Genomic DNA, 14,635 nt, shown 5'->3' with positions numbered 1-14,635 from the left:
CCCTTGTCGCCATCTGCATACCAAATCGCATATTTCCATACTCTCGCCACGTCTACATTGAATCAATCCCGCCATGAACAGCCTCTTCTCGCTCCGCTGCCTTCGCAGCGCCGCTTCGCAGACCACCGCCTCTCCTGCTACATATAAACCCAGCACCATCCTCCGCGCCATCCAACAATCCCGATCATTCAGCAGCACTCCCGTTCCTCAGAAGAGGAATCGCGGCGGTCCCAAGAAGGATGCTCGCATTCGTGAGTCTATACCACTGCTTCGCGCCGAAACACAGCACTAACAATTTCCGGAAAGAAATGATCCGTTACTTCCTCTCGCATCCCATCACACCCAGACCTCTCAGATTCTCTCGCGATCGCTACCTTAGACACTGGACCATTCACCGCGCATGGCAGATCTTCAAGGCTCAGCAGCGCACACAGCACGAGCGTGACCTTGAGCGCCAATACCAGAGCATGAGAGATGCCTGTGAGGCCTTGCGTCTCATGGATGCTTCCGGAAACATCGTAACAGAGGGAGAGGCCGCAGCACAAGGAAAGAGCGTTGGAAGGTTGTACAGAATCGCCATGATGAAGAACGACATTTGGGGTGGTGTTCCCATCGAATACGCTCGCATTCAAACCGACAGCCCAAGCACTGATGGCTGGAACCACGGTTGGACGAGGTAGATGTTTCGGTTGTAATGTCTGTGCTATTATCTTGTATCATACTCTGGCGTTGATCTTGAACAGATCCGGTACTTTTGGGAAGATAAAAACAATTTACGAGTGGATCACCATTGTCCTATGCATAACCCATCGACTGCTACAAACTGAAAGTCAGCTGACCCGACCCTGCGCAATATGTATCACGATAAGCAATGCGATGTCTAAGGTAGGCTGACCTAAAATGGCAGATTGGTCGAGAATTCTAGAATCGCGACAGAAGATATACTAAAGAAAAATGGTGGTATCAAAATGAACGAATCTCGGGTCAGAACATACCCTCATTGCCGCCTCTAAACGCATTCCATCAACACGACATCAACAAAGAGAATCAATCCGGCTTTTCAACACCACGCCCACAACCAAAGAATAGCAAGTAACTAGAAAAAGAAGAATAGAGGCCCGCCTTCGGTACCACTTGACAATCCGCTTGTACTCCGCAAACAGAAAACGCCGCCCCAATGCTGGTCATAGATAGAAAGAAGGCCGTGGGTTCGCGTGAGACTGCTAAAGGATGACACAACAGCCTCCACGCTCCTGTTTGTCAACCGCCAGCAGAGCAGCTCGAGTTGCTGCCTCGAATACATCGTCGACACCATCTCCTGTCAAACTGCTGCATTCCAAATACTTTCGTGCTCCGATCAGTTCCTTCATGTCCTCGCCGGCCTTGGTAGTGATGAATTTTTGGCTTCTTTTGCGCATCTCTTCTTGAGCTACGGGGTCGTCACGAAGATCCTTCTTCAATCCGACCAGGATGATTGGAACTCCAGGGCAGCGTTCCGTAGCTTCGTCGGCCCACTTGTGTTTTACGTTTTCGAGAGAGTCTGGTGTATCGACAGAGAAGCCTATCAAGATGACGTGGGCTTGTGAGTAGGCCAAGGGTCTCAAGCGTTCGTAGTCCTCTTGTCCAGCAGTATCCCAGAGTGCTAGTTGCACAGATTTGCCATCTACACGACAATCGGTCACGTAGTTTTCGAAAACGGTCGGTACCTAGAGACAGTCAGCAAGTCTATATAGCACACAAGATCGGCTAGCTTCGTACGTATCGCTAAAAGACAGTTAGCAAGAGCCGGGCTCAACAAGCATTTAGTGATACGTACAGTAGGAAAGTAGCCAAGAGTGAAAACACTCAACAAACTAGTCTTTCCGCAAGCGCCATCGCCGATAATGACAAGCTTCCTGTTTGAGAATGAAGGTCAGCTCAAGTTGATCCAGGACACAATTAGGCACGCGTTAGCTTCTCGTTCGCAAGTCATATCTTCCTTCTGCCATCCGCGACGACAATTTCCATGTGACTAGAGAAAAGATGCATGAATTTCCATAATTCACAAGGATATCCAAACAGCGATCTGTTGGCTCAATAATTGAGGAAATTAATGGAACTCAACGGACGCGCCATTCGTGCAGCCAATATTGTGCATCTTCACAGAGCTCATGAAGATGGCAGCTTGAAAACGAGAATCGCAGAACGCAAGAGCAGTTCCTCACGATTGTGGGCCGGGTATAAACACACCTTCTCATAACACCTTCTTCTTGTTGAGGCATTTTGGCGGGTCTTGTCCAGAGCAGCTGAACAGGGGTGACGAAATATGATGCGACGACTGGTCGGAGTAAAAAGACAGGTCGCAAAGCGAGAGAAGCGTTCGGCGAACAGTCGATAGAAGTGAATGGCTGAGAATACGCCTAGATGCGGAAAAGTCGGGGAACGTAGAGTTGATGACGCGGTTTGTCGGGTCGTAGATTGATGGATGGATGAGAGATGGAATTGGTATGTGGCGCTAAGGCGAAGATGTAGGTGAAGCGGGAGAAGAATGGCAGTCAGACCGGGTCGGATTGATGAGCAGAAGAGAGGTCGAGAGATTGAGGAGTCGACTTGAGTTACAGAGTGGGCTGTGCTTCCGCGTTTCAGGATGAAGTCTTGATTACGCCTCAAGCGCAGAATTACAAGGTTTTGACAGGATGTCACACAGAAACTAGTTTGTCAAGACGGAAAGTTGGAAGCGTTCAGGAAAGAAATCACAACAGGGCTAGAAGACGACAAGTTGATGAGCATGCAAGCTCGGCAGTCTGGCGGAACATACGAGTCCGTGGGGGCACAACAAAGGGAAGGAGCTGCTGCGTGGCTTGCTCTCCGCCTTGGCAACATGAAGATGCTGGCAGTCTCACTCAGAGTCTCCGAAGCCTGCATTGAGGCCGCGAATATCAACGGCTAATTGTCCGACCCCGAATGCAATGATACCCTGACATCGGTTAACCTGACATTTACATTGGACGGTGATCGCTAGTTGTTCACGTCTCTGTATAGCAATAAGACATACAATATGTGCGCAAGGTGAAGGAGTAACTACCGCAGGCGGTGATAACAAGTCGCTCCTTCAATCGTGTGTGACCAATCAGATTAAGCAAGGGCTACTAGGCCGGTTACTGCCGAAAGGGTGTCGGACAGGCCTGACAGCAGGTGAATAGGTAGGTAGCAATAGGCTCATTTGAGATAGACGCATGTTTAGTAGAGATCGCATCACTCCTTCAACTCTCATTGCCGAATGCTCGTTGACTCGCTGCGTTCGCCTTGAAATTCACCACTTGTTTCCCGCGCCTCCTCTCTACCAAGCGCGCGGCCTTGACCACAGCCGACCCCCGCCAGCCCACCCATTGCCAACGCCGATCTCCACTACACACTGACATAGCACACTCACCAACCAAGTCTCGCGCAGTCGCTAATCCCTCCTAGAGCGATTGTCGCAAGTCCTGGCCTTACTCTCATTCACAGCATGGCGCATACCCAGGCCTCAAACGGGCTATCCTCGACCCACGACCCATCCCATCCTACAACCGTAAATCGCAAGAAGCAGAAGAGGAGGGCAAAGCAGCAGGCAAAGCTCAATCATGGCTCCGACGAGGCTTTCTCAGACCAGCACTCCCATCTCAGTCAACCTCCGTCACTCCCTGAAGCCTTGTCGGACGAGGACCAAGACAATGTGCAACTCAGCTATTCAGCGCGGCCACCACCCGTCAATGGCGCAAACTCATATCCAAGCAACGACGACTCGGTGGAACCTTCGCGCAGAAAGCGCAACAAGAAGAAGAAGCGCGGCGGCTCTAATCACTCGGCATATCCTGACCATCTACGCCCTGCTATGCACCAATCTCCTCTACCGCACTCCCTACCCATGTCGACCGGCCCATTAAGGTCTACTCAACGCTCCTCGAGGCAAGATCGTATTTGGAACACATCGACCCAAGAAGAACGCGAGAGGATTAAACAGTTCTGGCTGACGCTGAGCGAGGAGGAGCGCAAATCCTTGCTCAAAATCGAGAAGGAGGCTGTTCTACGTAAAATGAAGGAGCAGCAAAAACACTCATGCTCCTGTACCGTGTGTGGTCGTAAAAGAATTGCTATCGAGGAGGAGCTAGAGGTGCTTTATGATGCATACTACGACGAACTTGAACAGTACGCCCATCACCAAAGCGGCGAACCAGGACACGGCATGCTACCACCTCCACGCAGTTTACCACCCCCACACCTTCATCCTTCATCCGCCGTACCGTTACCACTAAGCACTCATCACCAACGATCCCATCATCGAACGAGTCCAGTCCAAGAAATCATGGATGACGAAGACGACGACCAAGAAGACGAGGGCGACGAAGTCGACAGTCAAGGTATGAGTGAAGAGGAGGAAGAGGAATACAGCGATGAGGAAGATTTATACAGCGACGAAGAGGATGAACCTGAAGACGTACCGCGAGGAATAGGCAACGATTTCTTCAATTTTGGTAACAGTCTGACGGTCAAAGGTAGGCCTGCTCTACCGTTAGGTTGCAATATTCAGATGACTGAAGTGATTTCAGGTGGCATTCTAACTGTAGCCGATGATTTGCTTAAGAACGATGGCAAGAAGTTTATCGAAATGATGGAACAACTAGCCGAGCGGAGGATGCAGCGCGAACAAGAAGCAGAGTACCAGTCGGCACAACCCTCACACACCTACACATCCAACGGACATGAGCCGCCGCTCGACGACGAGGAATATGATGATGAGGAATACGACGAGGAGGAGTATGACGAGGACAGCCAGGATGAAGAAGAAGAGGACGAGACGGTAACGCGGGATAACTCCTGGGAAGTGGTCACGTGCGTCACTGACAAGGTACAGGGCGGCATGACCGAGGAGCAACGCATGGAAGAGGGCCGTCGCATGTTCCAAATCTTCGCCGCCCGCATGTTCGAACAACGCGTGCTGACCGCCTACCGAGAAAAGGTCGCTGCCGAGCGTCAGCAGAAACTCCTGGAAGAACTGGAAGACGAAGACAAGAAGAAGGAGGAACGTGAAGCCAAGAAGGCAAGAGACGCCGAAAAGAAGAAGAACAAGAAACTGGCTCAGAAGCAAGCAAAGGCTGAGGAGAAGGCTAGGAAGGATGCCGAGAAGGCAGCTGAAGAAGCCGCAGCTAAGGCCATCGAGCAAGCAAAGCAAGAGGAGGCTAGGCAGAGGAGAGAGGAACAGCGCAAGAAGAAAGAGGCCGAGCGCAAGGCTCAAGAAGAGGAGCGACAACGTAAGGAGGCCGAACGCTTGAAACGCCAACAGGAAGAACGTGAGCGACAGCAGGAAGCCGAACGCAAACTTCGCGAGCAGAAGGCGCTTGAAAAGAAGCAGAAGGAAGAAGCTCGTCAGAAGGAACGCGAGGAACGAGAGGCGCGTGAAAAGGAGGCCAAGGAGAAGAAGGCTCAAGCAGAACGCGAAAGAAAGGAACGAGATGCAAAGGCCAAAGCGGACAGAGAAGCAAGAAATCAGCAAACGCCGCAGATGTCCAAACGTCCTTCGCAAGCTGGCATGGTCGCTGTACCTCCAGGTTTGCTTTCCAAGCAGGCTTCATCAAACATGTCTTCACCACATGTTCCCGTGGCCACCCCTGCTTTGCCGAAGCCTTCTACTCCAGCACAACCGCGACAGAGCTCCTTCCAGGGCCAGAATGCCACCTCGCCAAAGTCGCAACAAGGACCCGCCATTGCTCCTACTAAATCGACCTCTCCGGGAAGTGCTATGAACCAATCTATGCCTCGAACGATATTCCAGAAACCACAGAATCAGCAACCCTTTGCACAACACCAGCCCATCTCGCCTGCTGGCCAACTGCCACCACCAAGCATGTACCCACAGCATCAGAATAATGGTTTCAGTGGTTTCCCAACAAGCATGGCTGGATTCCCAGGGTTTGGTGCTCCTCATGGACCGATGATGCATCATCGTCCCTCGCTACCCGGTTTTTCTAATGGGCCCTTTAGCAGTGGTCCCTTCCAGCCTGTGCATTCAAACAACTCCATGCCTACTCCTCCGCCTGGCATGAGCGGACTTGGAGTCATGACGCAGGGCCGAGGGTTCCCACTCGACAGTCCTCCCGGGTTCCAGCAACAGATGCCACCTGTCGGATCGCCGACTGCTCCACCTGGTTTCGGACCCGCACGCCATAGTATTGCGTCTCATTCTCGCACTCACTCATCAGACAAGAACACATTCGACTCTGTCAGCTCACCTGCACCCATCACCCGCCCAACACCTATTCAGCGACCCTCGACTATGAGGCCAAACAACTCTGATGTGGACGATCTGAGCAAGCATCTCGGTAGTAGTGCGCTGCTTGATGACACAGACGATCCACTGCCCTCAGTGCCAGAAAGTCGCCGAGCTAGCGCTATCACTGGTCCGCGTGGCTTTGGCTCGCCTGTTTTTTCACAGAACCAACCACGCATGGACGTCTTCGGTGCTAACAGTAGTTGGACGTCTCCTTCGATGTTTGGTGCTCCACCAGGCTTTTCTACACCTAGCTCCTCGTGGAATCCTAATGCAAGCAGTGGATGGTCGTCCATGCCTTTCGGCAGTTTGGGTCACCGACCCTCGGGTCCCAATCGTCCTTTGACGATTCGCATAGCTGTATGTAACGCATGCAAGGCACTGTCAGCTCGGGAGCCTACACCTGATAATTATCACTCTGTTGAAACTCTCCTACGTCAAATTGAGAGTTCCAGAGTGATGCTCGACAGCCCAATCACGATCAAGGAGATTGAAGCCATTTGCGAAACCGAAGGTGACGCCCAAAATGGTGGCGGTTTCTTGCATGCTCGTCACGAGGCTTCCACGCCTGGTGGCTTTGCAGTCAAGTTTGAGCCCGACGCCGGCACTCCTGGATCCGGAAGGCAGTCTCACTCCCTGGGCCCGATTAGCAGTCCTGTTCCCAGTCACTCCGTACCTGCCACAGGCTTCGGGGGCCCTACAGCAATAGGAAGAGGTACAAGTTTCCAGAGCTTAGGCTCTGCCATGGCAACTTCCGGCTCCTCGTAGGAACAGGAAAAGGAACCGCTCATGCGTGGCATCTGGGTCGAGATCCAACCCCGCTGTGTAGGGTTGGAATGTGATTTTATGCCAGGCCGTTGTGAGTTTAGGGACATTGCGGCTGAGAAATGGAAGCGGTGATACTTTTGCCTTGCTACCAGCTCGGGTGTTCTATCCTCACTGCATACTTGACTCTTTTCTGTGCGCTTGGCTTAGCTCATGATCGAGCGAGCTTTGGCACTCTCGTTTCTTTTTCTTCTTATGTGAGAGTACGAACCAATAACATTTTTCTGAGTATGACTCTTGACAACTCGCTTGCCCCGTCTTGATTGATATGCCGTGTATTTGTGGCTTGACATCCAACCTTAGAAGTTTACCATGCATTATGATCGACGCGTCACTCACGTTCTGCTAGCTTGTTGTAACTTGTCTGCAACCTAACGGGTGTTTATCGAGCCACTCGGGTAGACAGGAAGAGTGAGCGGGGTAGTTGGCTATGTGTATGGCCGCTGCACATGGAGATTTAGGCGCTGGAGGTTGCTTTGTAAGAACTTTAGCAGACGGGATAATACCTCGTGGATATTGCGGGCGATCCCCAGATCTAGCCTCGTGGTACTGATCAACGCCGGAGTGCAGGAGGAGAGTTTTGTGGGGACGGGAGTCCGAGGAGAGGACCTGACTCTCTCTGCATATCCCTTTTCAGTCGTTCTTGGTGGACATCTGATTCATGAAGCTATTTTCTGATCCTCAGGTGAGGCTGAAGAATTTCTGCTGCACGATGTCCAGACAAGCAACATGGCTAAGCAAGTACGACCACGACCAAGCATCCCAAGCATTTGCTGGTTGTACGTGACTTCAGCCTCGCTGCTCAATTGGATGTACCTTTTGGCTGGATGCTGCCTTGTACCTACCCCTCATCTTACGAAACTCAAAAATCCAGATCCTTCACGTTGTCCTTGGCAGTCAGGGCAACGCCTCAGCCCTCCGGGGTCTGACACAGGGATTTACGAACAATAACTTATTGGTGGGCTTGAGACGGTTGTACAAGGTTCACGCGTGCTCCTTCACGGCGCCTTTTACGGAAACAGCAATGTCGTACCGCGGTGTATTCGATAAGATTTTAACAAATGGGACTGGGCACTTTTTTTTCGCCCATTGACTCAGAAACTCTCAGCCTCCCTACACCCGTCAGCATTTGTTTAAAACCTGGTTGGGCTTCTTCTGTTTGAGCATATCCCACCTCTTGGTCCATTTTCCGTCTCCCCGCTGAAGTTTTGTTTTTTCTGAGCATATATCAGTCCTGGTTCCCTCTGCTCAGCATCATGCATCCTACATTTCCTAGTCAGACACTACCGCAGGTAGCCATGGATATCCCACGCCAACAACAGCCACTGCCGGTGGTGCACAATGCCTACACACCCAAGGAAGCAATCGAGATCTCTTCCCGTACAGGTGCCTACAAGGCACACATGCGTATCGACAAGACCATCATCAGCAGTTTCATGGCTGGTTGTCTACTGTGCGTGTTCTCAGTATACTGCTGTCATGCAGTATCGCTAATATCTCCCTTCTAGTTCGTTCGCAGGTGCCTGTTACTCAGTCATCAACACTTCCACCTGGTTTAATGAGAATGCACCTGGTGTCGTCAGAATGCTGGGAGCCCTCATCTTCCCCTTCGGTTTGGTCGTTATCGTCATGACTGGAGCAGATCTCTGTACTGGCAGTTTCATGTACACCAGCTTGGCTGCCCTCCATCGCCGCACCTCTGTCCTGCTGATGTTGAGACACTGGCTGCTGACCTTCTTTGGCAACCTCGCTGGTGCGCTGTTTGTTACCTGCGTTATTGTGGGATATGGTGGTGTCTTGTCGGCACCAACATACCGCAAGGAACTTTTTACTATTGCAACTACTAAGGCTGTGACGCCTATGTGGCATCAGATTTTCTTGAAGGCAATTGGTGCCAACTGGCTGGTGTGTCTGGCTTGCTTCCTGGCCTGTTGTGCTAGAGAGTTCTTCTCCAAGGTGATGGCTGTAAGTTCTTGACAATATTCAATGTTTCATCTACGATCATCATATTGACTGATACACTCGCAGATCTGGTGGCCTGTATTCGCCTTTGTGCTGCTTGGATTGGACCACGTCGTCGCGAACATGTTCTACATTCCCATGGCTGTAGGTTCTCTATGCTCAGTTTTCATCTTTAGGCGATCATACTGACCCATGTTGCAGATCTTCTTGCACCACCCTGACATCACAGTCGGCTACTACATCTGGAAGAGCATGATCCCCGCTGCTCTTGGTAACATCGTTGGTGGCAGTGTTTTCGTAGCCTTCGTATACTGGTACCTCTTCCTCGTCGGCGACACCTCTGAAATCGTCATCGATGGCGATTACTGGGATGTCCAGAGCCGCTCATCGATCACTTCAATTTCAGAAGACCCCCACACCACTCAACACCAGTCCAACAAGGATGATGGCAAGATGGTTTAGGAGGACCGCTGTATCGTGGAAGTTTGCAGGACAAGACTTCCACAACAAGAGACAGCAAACGGCAAACTCAACAGCTGTGCGTCTCATGACATTCATTTTCAACAAGATACCCTGGGTTTTGTATTCAACTATTTATTCTTACGACTGGGGGGAAAGCGCGGAGTTCAATAATTGCATGATGGTGTAAGGTGGAGTTCAACAACAAGGAGTGGGTCAAGGAAGTCAAGACGGCTTAGGATAACGAAGATTGAGGATTACGGATCTCAACGATCAAGGTTCTATCACATGTCATGGTAGCTATCCTTAATTATCATGATCACGAATCACAATTCGCAATGTCTCTTTCATGCAAGAGCACAAGCTTTGTGCTCTAACCTCTTCTATTACATTGTTGTTCTGCTTTTCTGAAACCACAGGGTGCTAAGGTTCGTGACGCATACAGCTGCAGAGATGCACAATATTACTAGGAATCAGGACAGTGCCCACTGGGAGGCCAGGACTCATCACCTCTTCGTGGACAGGCTTCGGCTTCTGAGAAGAACGTGCCTCTTTACAGTGTACATATTGCTTTAAATTTGCTGTATTGGGAGTACGATGGAGGTAACATCATTTCGACATTTCCGGACTACAATGGTCTCTTGTGATCTGGCGGGCTGTGATCTGACACCTCTCTTTAGATGTGATTGCCCGACTAGATGTGCATTAAGACTGGCAACGTCCCTCGCTTTCGAGAGTCTTGTATTTTGAGTCTCAACATTTCACTAAAGGCCATAATCTTCTTGTGTCGTCAAAGTGTCTTCAGCCTTTTGGCATAAGGGTTGTCTGCCGGCTCTGCAATCCTGACAGCAAACACGACATGTCGGTCCAACATTGCTCCTCCTGATTGTGGCATCGAAGATGCCTGACCAGCGACGTCGAGTTTGATGTGGTTGTCCAAGTCGAGCGATGGTGTTGACATGGTCTTGGGTACACAGTATCCTGAGTCCAGACAGAGAAGATGTGGTAGAATGCTGTGTTTTCTGGATGGATTTGTCGTGGTTGCGTGTGCGAGAATTGGGAATGTTGTTGATAGAAGGCATAAGAGAAGGGCGAAGAAAGCCATGGATGTGGTCATGATGATCTTTCAGCGTAGGTTTTGTGTATGCACGAAAAAAAGGAAGTGGTTGCAACTGAGAGATGGGTATCAAAGCAAGAACTCAAGGAGAGTTTTTCAAAAGATATAGAAATGTTTTCCCAGTCAGGTCAGGCAGCACAGGCTGCGCAACTCTATGCTTAGGCAACAGTTGGGCTCCTGATTCGTGGCGTGCCGAAATAAACAATGCCTTGAATCACTCTGTCTCTGCTTACCAGGATCAAACTACAATACTGTATTGCACCAATATCAAGATGAATGTCTAGGATGGTCTTGTCATGAAGAAAGATGTTATGAAACGACGTCAAGCCTCGGCTTTAGAGTTTCACGCGACACGCGTTGTGGCGCGTAGATGGAGAAGTGGTTTTGAAACAAGCAGATAAATGCATAAGATTGGACATGCAGAGATTGTGAAACTTTAGCTTGCAATTCAGAAGGATTAGCTGAGCACAGGGTAGATGAGACGAACAAGATTTGATGAATGAAATGAGGACTGACTGAAAGGAGGGACAAAAATAAGGCAGTCCCTTTTCAACTAATGCAACACTTGTCTTGGCGGCGCCGGAGCGGTGGTGGGAGTTGGTAGCTAAAGTTGCTTGTCCGAAGCAGCAGCAGAATCATTGGACGGCTCGTCATCGTGGTGCATACAAACCACACAAGGCTGTGTTTTTGCTCGTGCATATCGGTCTCCGGCAGCCGACACTACCTATTCACCTCGTCGTCGCCCCTGACTGTCACAAGACGCAGAGAGAGTTTGTGACGACCACCATCATTTCACTCGACCCCGCCCCTTGGGAGCCACTTTTACTCCAAACACGCTCCCACTCAACACGCGCACACACGTTGCTCTCGGATGGTCCTCTTGCACGACAAGTAGTCGATTCGCTTCCTCGCCCACCTAAGAAGACACCGAAACATTCAGCATGCCGTGTTTCAAAGGTGTCGCTGTGAGCATACACACTCCCGAAGGGCCCCTCTCAGAGCATGGCGTCCAGAGTCTGACGCGCTTTGGTCGCATCAACACCTACATCCCCGTCCCTCCACCTACTGTTCCGCCAAACTCAACAACTGGCCAGCCCCAGCAGTCGACCTTTGCTGTCTCCATCACTCTTCTCACACCGGGCTTGAAGGTCCCCTACTCAACTCCCCGCTCCACACCTTCAAATCCCAACCCCAAGGGTGTCTATGTCGGTCCTCAGAATGCTGGCATGAGCAGAGGTCTCCCTAGAAAGGAGCCTGCGCCCATCGATCCCGAGACTGGCAAACCTCAAGTTCTCATCCCGCCTTATCAGCCCCGCACTTCGTCACCCAACGAGACTATTGCCGCATACATCTACTTCGACGGCCGACAAAAAGAGGAGGTTGCCACGTTACTCCGCAAGGGTGAAGAGACTTGGGTCAACTCAAGATGGGTCAGCATACCTGACAGCGAAGGAGGTGGCCTGGCTGAGCGAGAGTTTCTCTTCCGCGAGGTTGGCCTAGAGCGCTGGCTCAACGGACTGGACCTAACGAGCACTGATAAGGAAGCCAAAGCCGCTCTGATTGACAGGCGCAGAAAGAAATTTGAGAAGATGCGCCAGCGTGAAGAGAAGAAGAGGGAGATCAAGAGAGAGGACAGCGATGATGAGGACGACATGGACAAGCCCCGCTACGATCGTAACACGGTCTTGCGCTATGGCGAAGACAATGGCGCTCCCACCGAGGCCATCATGCAGGACGACGATATGTCTGACTCTGATTCGGATTCTGACATGCCCGAGAGTGAAGCTGCCGGCCAAATCAAGGTTGTCCTCTTCCGTGTTCTTGCTTCCGGTGAGATCAAGCGTGGAGAGTACTCACCACAATTTGACGTCCACGATGATGAAGGTGCCAATAACGACGGCGCTGAAGATGAGGATGTCGACCACACTACCGGCCTTGACAAGCCCAAGACGCTTGACCCTAAGAGTATCAGCACCCAGACTGTCACAGGCATCGATCCTCCGGATAGTCCTTTTGCTACCTTTACCTTCTACTACCGCAGCCCTAGTATGTTCTTCCTTCTTTCCTTTCCATGCTTTTTCTCTTCCTCATGCTAATTCGACCTTACAGAACAACTCGAGAAGATGGGCGTCATTGCACCTAGCCGCAAGAGCTCATCGACCGTCACGAGAAAGCGTAGCACCGATTTCTCAAAACTCGGTCCGCTGAAGAATCAAGGCACCAAGGGTTTCTCAAGCTACCGCGACCCTGCTGCGCGCTCTAATCGCAAAGGCTCGAAGAATGCCGATGCCATGGACAGTGATGAGGATGACGAGGAGCCTGGTGCTCGTGACGATATGGATGATGTCGACGTCAAGGACGAAAACGGCAACCCATTGATCTTGACCGAAGAAGACCGCCAGCGTCAGGAAGAGATGGCAGAGGGTGTGCGCCACATCAAGGTATGTCATCCCTTCGAATTTCCACCATTTGACATGACTGACTTCTATATTCTCCAGCTCAAGCGCCAGCACTCGGGCGAGTTCAACAACCCTACACCAAGCAAATCACCCCACATTGGTGCTTCGATGGCACACATCACCGACACCTCGACTTCGCCCAGTGACAAGGCTAGCCAAAAACTGCTCGCCGAGCCCTCAGATCAATACACCGAAAGCCCACTCAAGAAACAGCGCCCGAGCTTGGGAGCTGTAGATGCCAGCCCACTGGGCAAACCCAGCCTTACTGGTCCCAGTTCAGCACCTACCACTCATCCTTCTGCAATTGGTGCCTCGCCCCTCTCAGCAAGCACATCAATGCCCGAGTCTCATTCCGCTCAACCACCTCAAGCCGCTCAAGCCATCGACGAAGATGAGGAGTTGTGAGGTCACTAAATTGAACGGTATTCATCCTCCTGCGTACATCTCTGTACCTGTCCATTGAAGACAGACATTCGACTTTCTTCGTTCTTGCCGTTGGAAGCAAAACATATCTAAATACCCCAGAGTCTCTCACGCTCACACAGCCCCGAGTCGGCATACGTTTCAGCAAAAAGGAGTTCTGACACTGATTTGCCTCCATTAGACTCTTTCCCATCTCTTTTACCTTTCGTTGTTTGTTGGACTATTACCTTTTCGCCCTGTCCTGCCCTTCCGACCACCAAAGGAATTCAAACGCGCATGGTTCCGGTTCTTATCACTTTCATTTCTCATTGTACCAGTTGTTTTCCTATGTCATTCAAAGAGGAGACACGGAGGCAGACCCAAGCGCGTGCGGAGGAAAAGGATGAGCCAGCTGAGTGCTGTGGGCAGATTATGCACATTTGTCTTTTCCTCCAAGAACTTTTTTCCTACTACTGATACCATTGCACCACATTGGGGAATAGAAATTGTCATAGTGCGTGTTCAACAAGGAACAAGATAAACAGAGTTGAGCGAAATAACACAAGATGAAAGTTTTTCAAGTATTGAGTGCGAGTCGCTGGTTTGTACCTCCTGAGCTTGATTCAAATCATGCATTGTATGGTTGTTGTAACAGCAGGGTATAATTGATGGTTGTTTCATCGTCTCCCATCGTAATTGAGATGCTACTGATGAAATCGACTTTAGAATGAGGCAGCTGCGTCCTGCACACCTAAAAGTATAGACAGTCCCCAAGCATCGCTCCTTCCCGCATGTCGCTGGCCTTCGACACTCAACCGTACCTACCTGGCTCAACGATCGACCTGACCAAGTATCATATCATCACACGGGCTTGCATTTTCCGGCTTGGTCTGAGCAAGAGAGAGTGCGGCGGAAAGATTCGCTTGGCTGGGCAGGGTAAAGTCATCAATCGTGTTTTATGAACAGATAAGGATATGCAGCAGTAGCTTTAGGTCACTGATGTTATGATAGAGACGTTGTTAAGTGACTAGAGTGGATAGCCAGAGTCAAGGGCACTCATTCATCATCACTGAATGCAGTATGGGAGGTGGTACAGTAGTTAGCTACCTAGGTTTTCCTTGAGGT

General features: G+C 50.7%; 6 protein-coding genes across 6 annotated transcripts; 4 read left to right on the top strand and 2 right to left on the bottom strand.

Annotated features, from left to right (window-relative positions):
- Positions 1 to 73: 73 nt before the first annotated feature.
- On the top strand, positions 74 to 680 carry M437DRAFT_81830 (uncharacterized protein; the record flags this gene model as incomplete). The annotated part of the gene is made up of 2 exons (XM_041027626.1): positions 74 to 251; positions 307 to 680. The coding sequence occupies 2 exons, from the start codon at positions 74 to 76 to the stop codon at positions 678 to 680; spliced, it is 552 nt and encodes a 183-aa protein (XP_040883014.1).
- A 543-nt stretch (positions 681 to 1,223) lies between these two features.
- On the bottom strand, positions 1,224 to 2,261 carry M437DRAFT_41685 (uncharacterized protein; the record flags this gene model as incomplete). Its single annotated transcript, XM_041020418.1, has 4 exons — positions 1,224 to 1,706; positions 1,759 to 1,764; positions 1,817 to 1,895; positions 2,230 to 2,261. 4 exons carry the CDS (start codon positions 2,259 to 2,261, stop codon positions 1,224 to 1,226), a joined length of 600 nt encoding a protein of 199 aa, XP_040883013.1.
- Positions 2,262 to 3,487: 1,226 nt separating this feature from the next.
- M437DRAFT_63521 (uncharacterized protein) lies at positions 3,488 to 7,054 on the top strand (the record flags this gene model as incomplete). Its single annotated transcript, XM_041024269.1, has 2 exons — positions 3,488 to 4,514; positions 4,569 to 7,054. The coding sequence occupies 2 exons, from the start codon at positions 3,488 to 3,490 to the stop codon at positions 7,052 to 7,054; spliced, it is 3,513 nt and encodes a 1,170-aa protein (XP_040883012.1).
- A 1,355-nt stretch (positions 7,055 to 8,409) lies between these two features.
- On the top strand, positions 8,410 to 9,535 carry M437DRAFT_41807 (Formate/nitrite transporter; the record flags this gene model as incomplete). Its single annotated transcript, XM_041020445.1, has 4 exons — positions 8,410 to 8,564; positions 8,620 to 9,076; positions 9,140 to 9,217; positions 9,275 to 9,535. The coding sequence occupies 4 exons, from the start codon at positions 8,410 to 8,412 to the stop codon at positions 9,533 to 9,535; spliced, it is 951 nt and encodes a 316-aa protein (XP_040883011.1).
- Positions 9,536 to 10,322: 787 nt separating this feature from the next.
- On the bottom strand, positions 10,323 to 10,649 carry M437DRAFT_63519 (uncharacterized protein; the record flags this gene model as incomplete). The annotated part of the gene is made up of 1 exon (XM_041024268.1): positions 10,323 to 10,649. The coding sequence occupies one exon, from the start codon at positions 10,647 to 10,649 to the stop codon at positions 10,323 to 10,325; it is 327 nt and encodes a 108-aa protein (XP_040883010.1).
- A 941-nt stretch (positions 10,650 to 11,590) lies between these two features.
- M437DRAFT_15076 (uncharacterized protein) lies at positions 11,591 to 13,264 on the top strand (the record flags this gene model as incomplete). The annotated part of the gene is made up of 3 exons (XM_041018795.1): positions 11,591 to 12,695; positions 12,759 to 13,090; positions 13,148 to 13,264. Coding segments are annotated over 3 exons (1,554 nt in total), but the record flags the coding sequence as incomplete, so codon positions are not given.
- Between the last annotated feature and the right edge of the window lie 1,371 nt (positions 13,265 to 14,635).

Source organism: Aureobasidium melanogenum (genome assembly GCF_000721775.1).
Source record: "Aureobasidium melanogenum CBS 110374 unplaced genomic scaffold scaffold_3, whole genome shotgun sequence".
NCBI lineage: Eukaryota > Fungi > Ascomycota > Dothideomycetes > Dothideales > Saccotheciaceae > Aureobasidium > Aureobasidium melanogenum.
The sequence above is the reverse complement of the archived record's forward strand: the minus strand, read 5'-3'. Positions and strand labels throughout refer to the sequence as shown.